The sequence below is a fragment of the Megalobrama amblycephala genome, linkage group LG11 (genome assembly GCF_018812025.1).
Source record: "Megalobrama amblycephala isolate DHTTF-2021 linkage group LG11, ASM1881202v1, whole genome shotgun sequence".
NCBI classification, from domain to species: Eukaryota; Metazoa; Chordata; class Actinopteri; order Cypriniformes; family Xenocyprididae; genus Megalobrama; species Megalobrama amblycephala.
This window is the reverse complement of record NC_063054.1, coordinates 1141497-1159457: the sequence shown is the minus strand read 5'-3', so window position 1 is coordinate 1159457 and position 17961 is coordinate 1141497. Positions and strand designations below refer to the sequence as shown.

Genomic DNA, 17961 nt, shown 5'->3' with positions numbered 1-17961 from the left:
CTAGGCTTCTCTGGAGCCTCCTCAGCTGCTATTTTATTTTACGTTGCTTACAGTAGCGCTAAGGTTTAGGCTCTCCTTTTTGAGCCTCCTCTGGTGAATTTAGGTTGGGCTGAGCCCTAGTTATGTTTTTAGTGTCAGGTTGATAGGCCCTCTCTTGGCCTCCCTGACAGGCTTTTATTGTAGTTAGGCCTCCTTTAGGCCTTTGTCCTTAGAGCTCGTCCTGGCTCTAAGTTGTTAGGTCATGGTGTAAGTTCTTAGGCTTTCTGCGAGCCTCCTTGGTCACTGTTTTTATTCATTGTTTTGTTTGGCTTCCTCTCACTGTAGAGAGTAATTTTTAGAGGCCTTTGCTCTTCCGAGCTACTTTATTTTGTACAGCTTGCTAGCACTTTCTTGTAGCAGTCAGAGGTTAAGTGTTAGGTTCGCTGTGAGACTCCTTAGCTATTGCGCTAGGACAGCATTGTGAGTTGTAGGCCCTCTGTGTGCCTCCTTGCAAGATGTCCTGAGCATGGGGTGATGTTAGGTCTCCTGTCTACTTAAAGAGTTGTCATGCTGACACCTCTAAACCTAGAGCTTGGTTTAGTATGTTTTTTAAGTTGCTAGGCTCTCTGTGAGCCTCCTTGGCTACTACGAATATCACTACGAATATTGAAGCCTCCTGGGTAGTAGGCTCGGTGAGCCTCCTTGCAAGTTATCTTAAGAATGGGGTGTTGTTAGGTCTCCTCTCAATTCAGAGAGTAGTCATACTGATGCCTCCACTCCTAAAGCTCAGCCAGGTATGTTGAGTTGCCTTCTTGGCTTCTGCAAGCATTGTCAGGCCTCCTCTCACTAGAGAGAGTTACATTTATTGAGGCCTCTGCTCCCTTGAGCTTAGCGGCTAAGGTCTGCTAAGTTGGCAGGCGTTCTGTGAGCCTTCTTAATTACTGTGAGAGAGAGTTATATTTATTGAGGCTTCCCCTCCTTTGAGCTCTGCTTGGATAGTGATTGTGAGTTGTAGGCTCTCTGTGAGCCTCCTTGTAAGCTCTCCTGAGCGTGGAACATAGTTAGGTCTCCTCTCGTTTTGGGAATAATTGTATTGAGGTTTCTACTCTGTGGAGTTTTTGAGCCAGTATTTTAAGACAGCATAGCTTTTTGAGCCCTATCTGTATTACCATAGAGTGTCGCCTCTCATTCCCTATTCTCAGGGAACCATGGTTACATGCATAACCTGAGACATTTTCCCACTTTCTGTCACCACCTATTGGCTGCAATGAGACATGAGCAAAATACAGACACTTGATGATGTGTGAAAACATTTACACAAAACATCAGTGTTGAATTGTGATATACAGTAATGTCATTAATTTAGGATGCTTGTTTTTGACAGGTGGTGATTCATCATCTCAGACTGGACCAGGAGAACATGAAGTGGTGAGTCCAGTTACTGTATTGATTTTTATTCATAATGATATTAATCTCTAATGCCTTCCATCCTGATGATCTTCAGAGCTGTAAATAATTTCTCTGTCTCTCCTCAGGTTTCTCACACTGGTTGTGTTTATGAGGAGATTAAAGACACTCACAAACAATTACCCACAAACCCCTCTGATTCGTCTGACTTTCTATATGCCACTGCCCAATTACCCACAAACCCTTCTGTTTCTTCTACAATAGTTCAGAAAGCCACTGGTGACTCTCAGTGCTGCATCACATCTGCTGAGGATCTGAATTACGCAGTGGTGAATTTCCACAAGGAATCAGACCCTGACAGTGTCGGTATCAGGAATAATCAGGATTACAGTGAATATGCTGCTGTCAATCATCTCACTGCTTCACGAGCCACATCAGAGAATATAAATTGCTGAATGTTTTTATCACCTTTTTTTGTGTTTGTTTCTTGTTAGTCTTCCTCAGTGATGACAACATTTTTATCTGCATTGACAAGATGTTCAGATGGTGTGATATGTCAAGTCAAGTCCTTTATTTAAATAGCACTTTTTACAATGCAGATTGTGTCAAAGCAGCTTTACAGTGATAACTAGTATATAATTTTGGCTGCACAGAAAATTGTGTCATTGTCCAGCTTAAGTAAATTCAGTATTGATTCATTCCATTGTAAGAATGAATAATTATTAATTTAGTTAATTTATCTATATCAGCACTGGAGTAAACAGTGATGTCATCATCCAGCTCAGTTCAGTTTGCATACAAGGGTGTCGATGCAGACAGATCAAAACATTGTCGAATATCAAATGAGTATCAACATGTTTGATCGCTACAGTTCTGTAAAGGTGAAATTGTTTCACACTGTGGAGGGCATTATCAACCCTGAAGACCACCTGAAGACCTTAAAAGATGTGGAGGTATTTACCAGATCACAAATTACAAATGCTACATCGATATACTTCAAGACATCACAGATGGACAATGACAGATACCACAGAAGTATCAAGATAAAACCGATTTATTTGAAAAAAAGAAAACAAATCTGTGGAGTTTCATAATCTATACGGGGCTAGTGGGGGTCACGGTGTCATACGTGCAATCCCACGCCAAAATTCAGACTCTCTAACACCAACAATATTCATCCAGAGCAAATGAAACAAGGAGGGTTTGTGTGTAATGTGCTGTCAGAGAGATGAGAGAGAGCGAAAGAGAAGCTGGAATCGTGTGTCTATTTTCTGTAATGATGGTTTGACCTGTGAATTTTAAGAATTTAAAGATATCTCAGAATCTCAAAGAACTATGGATTACACTGATTTCTAAATCGGGTAAAGAATAGGTGCAAGAGGCTGTGCTGTAGTATTGTGAATTGCTTACAACCCCTTCAGCCTTGAATTATTCACAATACAGCACACCTCCAGTACCTTATTGCTTTTATAAAATTTTTAAAAAACAATACAAGTATTAAAACCAAAAATGTATATAAATTAATGTTACATTTTCAAAGTAAATTAATTAAATGCTGTCATCATTAAATGTTCCTGTAACATCACGTCTCATCTTGTGGAGCTCAGAAACAGAGAACAGGAACTGATCTCATCTGCTGTCATTTATTTTTGTTATGTATGATATTTTCATACATCTGCTTTTCTCTCAGCATGAGAAAACACCTGTTGTCCGTCTTTTCATTTAAAACAGACCAATCCATGGCTTGCGCGCGAGTTTGCAAGTGTCATTACAGTGTAAACTGATGGACATACAGTATCATACATGAAACGAAACTATTAAATACAGTAAGGTGCAGACTGCAGGTAAATGAGGCCCAAATCAGATTCTTGTTCTCCAATGTGACTCAGATCTGTTTTTGTCGATTTTCGATGGGTCACTTAGCTAAATCCAATAGAGGTCAGATGTTTTGCATTGTGACCTCAGTCTGAACAGTCATATCAGAATTAATGTGACATTTATTACGTCACTTGAGATCAACATTCCTCACAATTCTGCACTCATGGGAGTCACTTCAAAGATTTTACAAACATTGTTGATTTTACATTTATGAATGAGGAATTTAGCCAATCTGAAAAGGTTAGTGTTGTGTACAGTCTTTCTTGAGGACACCAAATGTAACTTGATACAGCTAATGGGGTTTACATGGATGTTGATTCAGGATTTTGTTGTGCAACTGAGACCAGAACAACTTTGAGTAGTTACAGTCAAAAAAGATGTGCTCATTAGTTTCAATGTCATTCTCACAAAATTCTAACCTCAGGAATTCTTTGGACGGATATATGTCATTTATTATTTTAAAATGAAGTTCTTTAACTGTAGGGAAAATTGGAAAAGTAAGGTAATCTCCTTCAAGTCCTTCAAAATCTCAAAATCTTTAACAATAGTGACGTCTGAGCCGATCTGGATGAAGAATATCAATGAAGACACTTCTAATAAGCTGATGTTGTTACATTCATGATCTCTAATAGAATAGTTACTAAACATAGGGATGAGAGAGAGAATTTCTCAGAATAGTGTGAAAGAATCCAATATCACCTTGTTTTGAGGTATGGCATTTATAACTGTGTGAAACTCCTTAGGATGGCATATGAACCCATAAAACAGAAAAAACAGAAATCACTGTAATTGAGAATATTACCATAACTGTCCATCATATCCAGTAAAGCAATATATACAACAAATGTGAATACCTCGAGCATGACGTCACAGTGCAGCAGGTGTGAAAGGCAACATGTTCACCAAAACATTCTTAGCCAGCTGAAAAATGCCTGGCGCTCTTCTGAAAACGGCCAGCTGGTGGCGCTTGAGAGCGCAGTGTTTTCCAGCTGAGACACTTTGGTTGCCATGATTTGGAATAATATGTGTTAATATCTCATTTTTGTGTTGCACAATCCTGTTGTGGACTTGGAAAGTCAGCGTCAATGAGAATTACTTTAAGGCAGGGCTGTAAACACTGTAAACTTCTCAATCATTAGAAATGGTACATGGTACAAACTACTCAACAAACTGAAATTAAATTGAAAACTTGCCATTAATTGATTAATATTATATGATATTCATAACTGAATGTGAGACAAGAAACATTTTGAATTTTTGTCATATTAGAAATACAAATGAGAGTGAATATATGTTTAAAAAACATTATGTGCAAATAGTTTAAATTGATTATGTCACATCTAGTTCTGGTTTTGGTCATGTTTCATGTCTCGTTGTTATGTTTATAGTCTTGTTCGAAGGTTTAATATCTACAAACAGACACAGAGCACACCTTGATCCACAGGTAGAGGAGGGGTGTTCTTTCTGTGGGCAAACAGAAACTGTCTTTCATGAATTTTAATTTTTTACTGTGGTAGACTTGAAGCTTCGTTATCTCAATTGGAAGAATGATGTAGAATTTTAGGAGAAGCAAATCCACATGATGCTTAATTTTTAGTTTAGGCAGGCCAAAATGGCAATCTGGCTATCAGGCAAAGGTAAACTAAATGGTATGAGCTCAACTGATGTAGAGTCAATTTTAAAGGGTCTAATATAATCAAGGTTAAAGGAGGAATATGCTTATTATCAACTGGTCACTGCATCCTCTCTCTCTCAGAGGAAGTGGGCGTCACATTCAGCACCTCATGTTGAACATGTAACCAGGAAAGAAACACTCAAAACTCATCTGAACACACATCGAGAGCTTCAGAAGAACTGAATCTACTGACAACAGAGAAGATCATTTATTAAGGGAGAAGAATGAAGATCATCTTGACTTTCACTCTGCTGATGATTCCTGGTAAGAATCTGAACTCAAGTCCTGATCAACAATCACATCAGAAGAAGCAGAACAGAGATTAAATAATGAACAAAAGTCTTTATCTAGAACTAACATGGTGAAATTACCTTTAAAGACACTTTAAAATGAATCTCACTTTGTTGTAGGTGTGGTGATCTCCATGAGAGTGACGGGATATTCAGGAGGAGGAGTCACGATCACATGTGGATATGATAAATATTATACAGAAAATGCAAAGTATTTTTGTAAAGGACAGTGGTCAACATGCACATATAAAATCAAGACTAAAGAGAAAAATAAATGGGTTCAGGAGAATAGATTTTCTCTATATGACGACACAACATCAGCAGTCTTCACTGTGACCATCAGAGATCTGAAACAATGGGTTTCTGGGACGTACTATTGTGGAACTGAAAGAGTTGGACCAGATCTCTACACTGAAATGGATCTGAAGGTTATAACAGGTGAGTAACTGAGACCCTCAAACCCGTGACGATCTCCAGAACATCACGATACTCAACACTGACTGTAATTACTGCCGTTCACACGTCTAACTCATATCAGACACCATCAATAACCTTTTGATCTCCTGATGGAAGATTTACACTCATATCAAATGTTGCAGCAAAGTGACAGATAAATGTGTTTATATTGAGAACAAAATGACACAATATCTGGACATTAAGAAGGGTGACCCGCTTTCATTCATTTATGCATTATTTGACAGAATTCATGAATTCATCTGGTAATTCTAACATTGCTGCTCTTTATTTGGATCTGAAACAGATGATTGTTGTGTGAAGAGCATCAGTCTATCAGCTGCTGCAGGAGGATCTGTGAACATCAGCTGCAAATACCCACAATCCCACAGTAGAGATGTGAAGTTTCTCTGCTGGAGATCTGGAGATGATCTCTGTGCTGAAGAGACGTCTGTGAATCAGAGCAGAAGATGGAGTCCTGAGGGAAAGATCCGGCTGTATGATGACAGAGAAGAGCAGCTCCTGACGGGAAGCATCAGTCATGTGACTGAACAACATTCAGAATACTGGTGTGGAGTTCAGTCTGATCAAGGACACAAGAGCTTCATCACACGAGTCCTGATCAGAGTTACAGGTACGGATGATTTTCTCAAGCTCATTGAAAACCACGACTAACATCTATTCAGCAGATCACTGGATCTTATTCATCATGTTGCTTGAAAGTTTAAAAAGGTTTGAAACTGATTCTGTCTGTTTAACAAAGTAAAACTGCTGTTCAAAAGAGGAAGTATAAAACAAACTGCAATTCCCTTTCATGGGGACTTGAGTTGTGAATCATTGCCACAGTTATATATATGGTAACACTTCACAGCTCAAGCTGCCAGTTCTTTTACCACACTTGTACTATAGTTAACTGCAGTTTAAGGGAGCTCATTCAGTATTGACAGTATCATCCTGTACTGGATTCAGTGTGCGGCCAGAAACCTTCTTGATCTTTTTCAAGTATTCCCTTGGCTTTACACACCTGAAGGAAAAGGATTTCTTGTCTATTTGGAGCGCAACTGTTTTTCTAGTTTCACTGGTTCACTGGTTTTTATTTTTTTTTCTAGGCTTGATTGTGTTTATGGGGTGCAGTTTAACATGTCTTACAGGAACACTCCACTTTTTTTGAACATTTTCCAACTCCCCTAGAGTTAAACAGTTGAGTTTTACCGTTTTCAAATCCATTTAGCCGAAAAGTGGCGGTACCACTTTTAAGCATAGCTTAGCATAGTTCATTGAATCTGATTAGACCGTTAGCATCTCGCTCAAAAAGAGTTTCAATATTTTTCCTATTTAAAACTTGATTCTTCTGTATTTACATCGTGTACTAAGACTGACGGAAAATAAAAAGTTGTGATTTTCTAGGCCGATATGGCTAGGAACTATACTCTCATTCCGGCATAATAATCAAGGAACTTTGCTGCCGTACCATGAGTGCAGCAGGTGTAATGATATTACGTAATGAAATGACAAGGAGGCAGCCTCATGCAATACAAAGTCAATGGAGACGGTTGGATTGGGCGTGGTCTTCAGATTATGACGCGTGTCTCTGTCTCTATATGCCGTGCAACATGGCCTCGCCCACTTTGTTGTGTGTTCCCGGGGGCGTGTTTTGCAGGGTTTATGATGTCATCAACCCGGGAAGAAGCTCGTTGTAGTCGTTTCTGTAGGCATTAAACTGCCATAACTTTAAAAGACAATAACTTTGTTTGCACTGAACTTTCAGCGCTGTAACTTTGCAGATACTGTTTATGCTCAAGCAGCAACATTACACACTAACTAAAGTGAAATCACATTGAACCACCCCTTTAAGTTCTAGGTGTGAAAAATCATAATTTAGAAATTCATTTTTTCATTTTTCCTAAAATTCTCAGGGACATCATCATCATCATCATCATCATCATCTGCTGCTTCTTTCTCATCATTCCAATCTTCTACATCACTGGCGTCTCTGAACACATCATCAGGTGATCAATGGGTGTAACGCCCCCTATAGCTGAAATATATTACTAAACATAAAAATAAATCATATTTTCAACTCTAAAATGAATAACACTATTACATTTAATACATTTTAAATAGATAAATTGTAAAAGTAAATAAATAATAATAATAATAATAATAATAATAATAATAATAATAATAACCCAATCATTCTCATTTGCATATTGGATTGAATCTCAAATTTGGTGGCTCATTATGGAATACCAAAGCTGCAGAAATAATAAATAAGTAAATATACAAAGAAATGTAAATAATAATAATAATAATAATAATAATAAACTATATGTATTTATTGTGTTGTTGTTGTTGTTGTTATACTTTTTTTTCTTATTTATTTCAGCAGCTTTGGCATTTTTTTTTTTTTTTTTTTATTTGCTTTTTTAAAAGAGGACAATGCACATTAATTAACACAAGAAACAAGTCTCTTATGTAAATGTGCCAGATTTAGCCATTCTGGTTAATTTTCATCTGCAGTCCCTGGCAGGTTGATGGTAAACACACACACAAAAGCAAAAAAAATACATACAAAACCAAAAGCAAACAAGAAACCACTATTTATGAAGACATATTTGATTATCCAATAGCCACCCTTTTATCATTTTAGAGAAAGAAGCAAGAAAATACTGACTGCCCAAAAGCACTTCTTCTATGAGGTATTATACAGTCCCCTCTAGTAGTGGCTCTAGTAGATGAGTTAAAATTTTGTTTAATAAATTAATTAAGTGGTGGTGGGGTCATATCATGCAAAATTTTATACACAAGTAGGATATCTGCAAATTTAATCATATTTTCCCAACTTAAAAACCCATATTTACTTAAAATTTTACAATGATGATATGAATTAGACCTTTTGTCCAATATTTTCAAAGCCTGCTTATAGAATATTTCTAATGATTGGTTAAATTATTCCTAATATGTCTAAAATTTACCAAATTAAATTTAATTCTATTTCCAACTTTTTTAACTTGTTTTTTACATGTGAGTTGTGAATCAAGTACTGTACCTAAATATTTATACTCATGAACCACTGATAACCTTCTACCTGGATTCCATTGTGGGAAACTGACTGTAAAATATGTATTTTAGGTATGGGAATGGCATGTTTTGATATTTGGGATATGGTCATTAGGCTTCTTTTTGGGATATTTTGATTGGCCATTGGGCAGGTTTTGTTACTCAGATCTGGCAACCCTGAAAATCCAGTATCATGGTCTGGTCAATCCTACTCCAAACGTCAAGCTACGCTCATGATCTGATCTGATATTCAGCTCAAAGTGATCAGATTCTCTGATTATTTCTCCTGTGTTTTCAGGCTCTTCTCTGATCATCCCTCTGGTTCTGGTTCTTCTGGTTCTGATCATCGCTGGACTCTCATTACTGTTTCTCTGTAAGAAGCATCATTCTGAACTACTTTAGATGCAGAAACTCTTCAGTTTAAAACAGATTTCTTGATCTATTTCCCACTTTCTGTCGCCACCTATAGGCTGCAATGAGACATGAGCAAAATACAGATACTTGATGATGTGTGAAAACATTTACACAAAACATCAGTGTTGAATTGTGATATACAGTAATGTCATAAATTTAGGATGCTTGTTTTTGACAGGTGGTGATTCATCATCTCAGACTGGACCAGGAGAACATGAAGTGGTGAGTCCAGTTACTGTATTGATTTTTATTCATAATGATATTAATCTCTAATGCCTTCCATCCTGACGATCTTCAGAGCTCTAAATAATTTCTCTGTCTCTCCTCAGGTTTCTCACACTGGTTGTGATTATGAGGAGATTAAAGACACTCACAAACAATTACCCACAAACCCCTCTGTTTTATCTATCTGTGTTTACTCTACAGTTCAGAAAGACACTGGAGACTCTCAGTGCTTCATCACATCTGCTGAGGATCTGAATTACACTGTGGGGAATTGTTTGGTGAATATCAGGAATAATCAGGATTACAGTGAATAGAGCAGAGAATATAAATGAGCTGAACGTTTTTATCACCTTTACTTTGGCATTAAGATTTTAAGTGTTTTTTGTGTTTTTCAGTGATGCTCCTTTGCCTTATATTTTAAGTCCTGTAGAAATTAGAGAGGAACTGGCTTTTGTGCCAAGGAAAAAACAAAATGTTAGCTTGACAAAGTTTCTTCATGAAGATGTGGATTTTGTGAAACATGATTTCTCAATGTCTGGTAATAGTGTAGGAAGATATGTGTTTGACAAGAAATGACATTTGGAGAGATTTCAATGACAGTGGTGACGAGTGACAATTCCTGTGTTTATATTTTTTGCTGCAACAAGAAGACAAAACTCTGTGAACGTGCATGGCCTATTCCTGAGTCTGAGCATCACATGTACTATGACATGAAATTTTTGTTTCAGTTGTTTCAGTTTGTATGCTTGACATCAATTTTACCTGTAGATGTTCAGATGGTGTGACATGTATGATTGCTACAGTAAAGGTGAAATAGTTTCACCCTGAGGAGGGCGTTACCAACCCTGAAGACTGCCTCTTAAGTCCATCCACATATTACAGGCATTAAAACATCTTCAGATCGGTACATTCGCTACATTCATTCACCATGTCTCAAGAATCTCCATCTGTCTACTGCTTCAGCAACAGCCCTGAGACTGATGACAACACCCCACCGCTGGAGCTCCAACTACAAACCTTAAACCTGCATGGATCTGGATTATCACAACATGACCTTCCTTACAACACAAATAAAGCCTGTGTTGTTGAGTTGTTTAAAAGTTAGCAAATGGAGGTATTTAACAGCTACAAACTCAAAATGCTACATCAATATACTTCAGGACATCACAGATGGACAATGCCAGATACCACAGAAGTATCAAGATGAGATCGATTGATGTGAAGAAAGAAAATGAATCTGTGGAGTTTCATAATCTATATGAGGCTAGTGGGGGTCATGGAGTCAACCCAAAATTAGGGCTATCACCATTATGAAATCCGACTTATGATTAATTGTCTGAAAAATAATTGCGATTATGCTGATTAGTTGTTAGTTTTAAGGCTTTTTCATGCCTTTTTTGTGTGCTTCATTCATTCATTAAATAATTGCGATGAATTTAATCCTTTAAAAGTTATCATTCTGCAAGATTACAGTTAATACCTCTAAATATTAAAGTAATTTAATGCAATAAATAACTGAAACAATCACAACAATCTGGCCAATAACAGAAAAGGTCATAAATGCACATATACATATATATATATATATATATATATATATATATATATATATATATATATATATATATATATATATATATAGGGTTTGGCAAAAATACATCAAAATGTATCTTAAAATAAAATACCAACTACCTTAATTTTAAGTGCATCAAAATAAACTACAAAATACAGCAGCCACACCATGTATCAAAATAAACTACTGTATATATATATATATATATATATATATATATATATATATATATACAGGGATGGGCAGTATTTATGATAAATGTATTTCAAATACAAAATAGTATTTTGTAATTTGTATTTGATAGGGTTGATGAAAATGGCTTTGTATTTTGTATCAAAATACTTTAGTGTTTTGTATGTTTGTATTTTTAAAATATTGTAAAATACTTTTAAGAAGTCTACCTGATGACATCATCAAATTGCAGCCTCTGATTGGTGCCTACTCTATAGTTTGCAGAGACTTGTTGAGATCAGAACAGAATATTGATCCATATGGAAGAAGGTGGCGAAAGTAAGAAACGTGCAGGCTGCCAGCTTTCCATCAATCTTTTGCATAAATTGCTATAATTTTTAACAGTTCATGTTAAGTTTTGGTATTCATTTTGGTATCCTAGGCTAAATAGTTTACCAATTTACATAATGTTCTTGAAAACTATTACACAGTGCAGCAGCCCAATATATTTATGATTAACAATCAAATGATTAATTAGTTATAAATTAGTTGCTATGAATACAGGTGCCATCAGTTGTCTTCTTATGAATGACTTTGTTTGTCACTGAGTCAGTGTTGCTGATGCAAAGTAGGCCCTTTGTTACCAATCACCAAGTAACTAAATTAGGATACAATTATGTGTCATTCGCAAACATTAAACTGTTGGTTACTTTAAAACTAACCTTCATCTGGGAGATCACAGGGATTTGTGAATATTTGATCTGTTAAAGCCACAATATGTAAATTTTCGCAGCTAAAGGTCGCACATTCAAAACAAAGGCGTAGCTTGATGACACCTTGAATTCACAGAATCATGGGATGTGTTGTCTTCACGTCTGCAGTCGGTGGAAAAGAATCTGGATGAGACTCGGGCAGAAATCATGTTCATGGATGAGATTAACATTACTGTAGTATGAAGCAGAGCAGGGCCGAGTGCTGTGAGAGCTGAATGAAGCCACTGGAGTGATTGCTAATGAGACACGAGCGCAACAAACGTCTCGACAGCAGCTTTGAACTTTTATTATGTCACAGTCGCCGCTTCCACTTCTTCTGCTCAAGCGAAAGTGGGGTAAAGCAGCGCTGTCTTATCATATCAGATACATTTGTGTGTTGAAAGTTGTTATAATGCTACTCTTTTGCGAAGAAATTTCATGCTCCCTTGTAAAAGTATTTTTTAGTATTTTTAAAATACAAAAAAAAAAAAAAAAAAAAAAAAAAATATATATATATATATATATATATATATATATATATATATATATATATATATATATTATTGGTCATGCAATTAATGTATCTTCTTATTAAAATCAATCCATTTCAAGTTATTCAGTTGGCCAATAATGTAATTAAATCTTCCCAATTAGCAGATGATAAGGCAATTTGATATCTGATATACACATTTACAATAATATTCCACTTTCATTAATGGTGATAAGCACTGAAATTACATACAGTCATTAAGCAGTCGCAGAAGTTAAACATGATATGAATTTAGATAGTGGATGTGCTGCTTTTGATCACTTTTCCTGTGAAATGCTGTTTTAATGACAGCGAGGAGTGATAGGACAATAACTCCTCTTTAAACTAATCTGCAGATAAAATATTTTAGCGAGAACGATGATCAGTGATGCACACTTACTTCGATATTATGGTAGACACTGCTGGATTCAATGGTTGAACAGTTCATTGTCCAGTTTGAACAGGTTCAATGATAATATCTGACTGTAGAAGAGCAGCTGCAGGAGGTGTTGATGTCGTGTGATCTTCAAATAAATATGAAAAATACCACTGTATTTGAAGGATACAACTTGAAGAAAAGCTTGAAGATTTGCACGTTTTGTCTTTTAAAATACTTTGTCAGTGACACACTGAGACAGACAATTGTATTTACACTGTAATAAACAAGTAGACCGATCTGTTTCCACTAAAAACAGCCTATAAACATCCTAAAAGATGTTCACATTATCAGCAACACTGCATGAATTTGATTTATTTGTTTAAAACAATTAAAATACTATTTGACCAGTGGAACTGAATGAATCAACTCTATTCTGAAAACTTTAAATGAGAAGTATTTTATACAATTTTGTTTTAATGGATATTTTGATATATTTATTCTAAAACATAAAGAGGATATTGGATGATCTTTATCAATGTAATGTGTGGCACAAATGGCATTTATAGTTCGTATCTAATATTTTCCAATTTCTTGTTAACCATGGTGTCACATGAATGGGAACATGCATGGAAATGATATGCAGATGCAGATAAACCAACATTTATGAATGAAGAATTTAGCAAATCCAAAAAGGTTAGTGTTGTGTACAGTCTTTCTTGAGGACACCAAATGTAACTTGTTTCAGCTAATGGGATTTACATTATGTTTTATTAACGTAGTTTCGGAGGAACAAGTTAAATAAGCTACACAATCATTATGTCATCTCATTACGTCATCTCAACCAGCTGTCAACAATCTGTAATCAACATATATACCCAATCGGCATGAGTTCAGGCCTATAGGCCTATATAATCACAGTCAAACTCACCCAAGGATCCTCGACAGTTTCCAGCATTTGGTCCCGCCCTAAGTTCCCAACATGTCCGAAGTCGCGTCCGATGAAGAATCTTTCATCCTCGAGGAATCTTTGCCACAATCCTCTGGCCTTAGGAACAATTTTTCTCCAATCCAACGGCATTATTTCGGGGGGGCGTCAGCCCAAACAAACGGGTCCGTGCATGCCAAAACGCCGAGGCCTGTCACCACATCCAAATCATCTCCTTCTGTGTATTTTCACTCCTGCCCATTCAGTCATTACTGGCATAGAGAAATGGACAACAAGGCAGCCGAGCACCAAGCTTGAGTCTCGGGCAATGCCGCCTTTTCCCGCGAAGGAACGGGCCTTCTTCCAGCGCCAGGCTGCCGCAGCAGGCCTTCAGCAAGGCGCGCCGCAGCGCAGATCCAGTTCCCAGCCAGCTCACACTCTGGTGTGAGGGGATTAACAACAGTCGAGAAATTTTTACAGAAACTGCAGTAGTACCCAGCCATCCCCAAAAACCTTCGTAACTCTCGTCGGGTGGTAGGAACTGGAAATTCCGCAATTGCTGCAACTTTAGCCTCTACCGGACGTACTTGACCTTGTCCAACCTGTTTGCCAAGATAAGTGACAGTCGCTCGGCCAAACTCGCATTTTGCCAAGTTAAGTGTTCAATTAGCTTTGTCAAGACGCTCAAACACGGTTCTCAACGAGCACATATGTTCTTTCCAATCCGTTGAATAGATAACCAAATCATCAAGATATGCGTTGCAATTCGGTACATCAGCTAAAACAACATTTACCAGACGCTGAAACGTTGCCGGTGCGTTTCTGAGCCCGAAAGCCATCACAGTGTACTGAAGGAAGTTATCTGGTGTTACAAACGCAGAGATATCTGACGCTTGTGATGTAAGTGGAACTTGCCAGTATCCCTTCAACATATCCAGTTTACTGACAAAACGAGCAGAACCGATGTTATCGATACAGTCTTCCATGCGCGGTAATGGTTAGCTGTCTGGCACAGTCACAGCGTTTACCTTGCGGTAATCGGTGCAGAATCTAAAAGTGCCATCAGATTTCGGCACAAGCAAACATGGAGAACTCCAGGGACTGCAACTAGGTTTGGCGAAACCATTCTCCAACAGATAACTAACCTCCTGACGCATAACAGACCTTTTGACTGTATTGACGCGATAAGCATGCTGCTTAATAGGGCGAGCACCATCCACAACAATATCATGCTGCAAAACATTCGTTTGTCTTGGTACATCGCTAAACAGACATTTAAAATCAGAGATTAAGTTACCAATATCGGATTGTTGGGCGAAGGTTAAATGAATAAGACATGAAGAGAGATCTTGTAATATCTCAGAGTTTGCTAACCGTACACACTGATGAGGAGCATTGCGGAGTACGACACCATCCTCATCAGCACCCGAGACACCAGGAGTGGGCGTCAGCTCTACAGCTATCGCGACGGAAGAGACAGCGGGCCCTGCAGTCTGTTCCGGAGCTTCAGATTTCTCTCTGGCATGGTAAGCTTTTAACATGTTTATGTGACACACTCTTGTTTGGTGTCTCCTATCAGGTGTGGAAAGCATATAATCAGTTTCACTCATTTTCCTTTTAACAACATACGGACCAAAGAAACGAGCCGACAAAGCTGATCCAGGAACAGGCAAAAGAACGAGCACTTCATCACCAGGCACAAAAGATCGCGCAACTGCTTTCCGATCGAACTTGCGCTTCATGTTTTTTTAGACATTAGCTAGAGATTCTTTAGCTAGCGACCAAGCAGTATGTAAACGATCCCGAAAAGTACTAACATAATCCAGTACATTAGTGTTCGGACTCGAATCAGTCATTAAAATCTTTTCCTTAAGAACTTTTAAAGGTCCCCTTACCTGATGCCCAAAGACGAGTTCGGCCGGACTAAAACCAAGAGACTCAACCCCGCAAGAGTTGGCTCTCACCATTGATTACTCTCACCATTGGCTCAACCCCGCAAGAAGCACAGTTTGAATCCTTCTCGTCTTCTTTCCAGAATTTTCACAGTCATTCCATCTGGATCAGTGTTGATCGGAGGGATTGTTTCTGTGACTTGCCGTTCTAAATTACCGTGGTGCTTCCTTGTGGTTAAACATGCAAACGTAGCTTATATATCACGTTCAGTTCGCACGCAGAATCACTATTAAACTCGGAACTTATTGTCATTGCTGTCCTGCGATTTATCAACAAATCGCTTGGAAACTTAAAGGCTCTCTAAGCGATCCTGGGCGGAGTTACTTCCTGTTGACGTTAGAAGTGTTGTCAAACAAAACAGAGGCTAGCTAGACCCTCCCTCCTCCTCCTCCTGGCCATCCCCTCCGTGCTTCTTGAAACAGTCATGAACGCGCATTTAAAATGTAAGTAGCTTGCGTATTGATGCTGCTTGTCTGTTATTGGCTGGAGCGTGTTTATTATTATTCATGGTCCAGGCTGCACCAGTTTGTTTTTATTGCCGTTTTCGGAGCTTGTGGCGACTACAGAGACCGCATTTTTTTACAGTGTGTTCAGGGGACAGGCAGCTAGTGGTTAGTGAAGAGATGTTTGCTGTATGTGACAAAAAAATGTTTTGGCCTAAAAACGCGTGACTTTGCTTAGAGCACCTTTAAAGTAATTTCTGTAACTTCAACCCACAGCTGCACTATTGGTAAAGAGACGCAGCACAGACTGGTAGGACAAAATTGTTCTTTTGCTGATGCATTCAAATAAATTTTACCGTTTCTATTCATCTGTATGTTCATCTATATTTAGAACTAACAGAAATCTGTAAGTAACGTAACGAACCATAGACGAATAACCAGTGAATAAACTGTTATGTTGTATGTTCCTACACAGTTTGATAAAGCATGGAATTTGATTTGAGTACTTTGAGTACCAGGTCTGGATAAGTATGGGAAAATAGAACTAAAAATAATACATAAATAAATAAATAAATGTATAAATAAATTTAATTAAATAAAATCATACAAGCAGCATGTTCATGGTAAATTTAGCGCTTGTTGAACACAATTGAATAAATCCAAGTTGCACATTATTATGCAAAGCTCTCTTTTTACAAGCTAGTCTCTTTTGATCTTTACTAAATGAAGGTGCATATTACTCAAACCAGCAACAGTTAAAAGAACAAACGATCATCTAAATCAGTCTGTAGCCTACTTTGCTGTTTGATGATCATTCAACATCAATCAATGACAGTTCAAACTGTAAACGACAGTATGGTATCAAACAATCAGAGGTGAATATATGCAGGTTATAAAGCATTTTAGGCTTATTAATAAAAAATAATAATCGATTTCTCAGCCCTGCACAGTTTCGCTGAACTCTAACTGAATTTATGGGCTTTAACTTAAATACAGTTAATTTCTAGGCCTCACCACATAAGGAACCAATAGGATATTTTTATTTGTTTCCATCTTCATAGATGGTCCAAACTGTTCTAAACAGGAACTGCTATCTTTGCTCAGCTATCTTCATGATGCGTATAATCCTGCAGGCCGCTTTTTCATCTTGCATTTCCTCTCTCTTGCTTCTTCGATTCATGCACTAGAAGACAGGCATCAGGCCACAGCAGCAGCAGGCCTGGGCTGGGCCCCAGATTCCCCACTCTCCTCCTCCCTCTGCTTAGCCACACACCACAGTTTCCCAGGTGCCAAACCACATATAGCAATGCTCGCCCCTCTTGGCAAATGCCTTCCCTCCTAGCGTGAGGATGCCTTTGCTAGCAGAGCAAGCTCCGCTGTTTCAGCCATTTCATCCCACCGTCTCTTACCCTTCCCATTGTCTATGGCCTGTAGATGTTAGCGTGAGGATGTCTCCGCTAATAGCGCAGGCCCGGTCATCAGTCTCAAACTCTCTTTTTATCTTTGGTCTACAGCTCAACCACGGACCTTAGCGTGAGGCTGCCTAGCGGCGCAGGTCCAGATGCCTTATTTTACTCCTCAGTTTCCCTCTTTTCTACACTTCTTGTTCCTCCCCAAGCTCCAGGGACTGACCCAAGCGTGAGGCTGACTCCGCTAGCAGCGCAGGCCCCGATGCTTTATTTTACTCCCAGCTTCCCTCTTTTCTACACTTCTTGTTCCTCCCCAGGCTCCAGGGACTGACCCGAGTGTGAGGCTGCCTCCACTAGTGGTGCGTGCCCAGATGCCTTATTCTCTTCCCCAGCTTTCCTCTTTTCTATCCTCCTCGTGTCTCCCTAGGTTCCAGGGGCCAGCCCAA

The 17961-nt window shown here is 38.2% G+C and overlaps 1 protein-coding gene across 5 annotated transcripts in view; it reads left to right on the top strand.

The window, feature by feature from the left end:
• The window catches only part of LOC125278857 (polymeric immunoglobulin receptor-like), a 36086-nt gene extending 25798 nt beyond the window's left edge, over positions 1-10288 (top strand). For 3 of the 5 annotated variants that reach the window (XM_048208228.1, XM_048208229.1, XM_048208227.1), the window contains 2 exons: positions 1364-1407; positions 1515-3086. In XM_048208228.1, the coding sequence (XP_048064185.1) occupies positions 1364-1407; positions 1515-1841 (371 nt within the window). In that variant the 3' untranslated portion in view covers positions 1842-3086. Of the gene's footprint in view, positions 1-1363; positions 1408-1514; positions 3087-6131; positions 6317-7598; positions 7692-9040; positions 9116-9334; positions 9379-9485 lie in introns of those variants that run through there. The other 2 variants (XM_048208230.1, XM_048208231.1) reach the window with 2 other exon arrangements.
• Positions 10289-17961: the final 7673 nt, after the last annotated feature.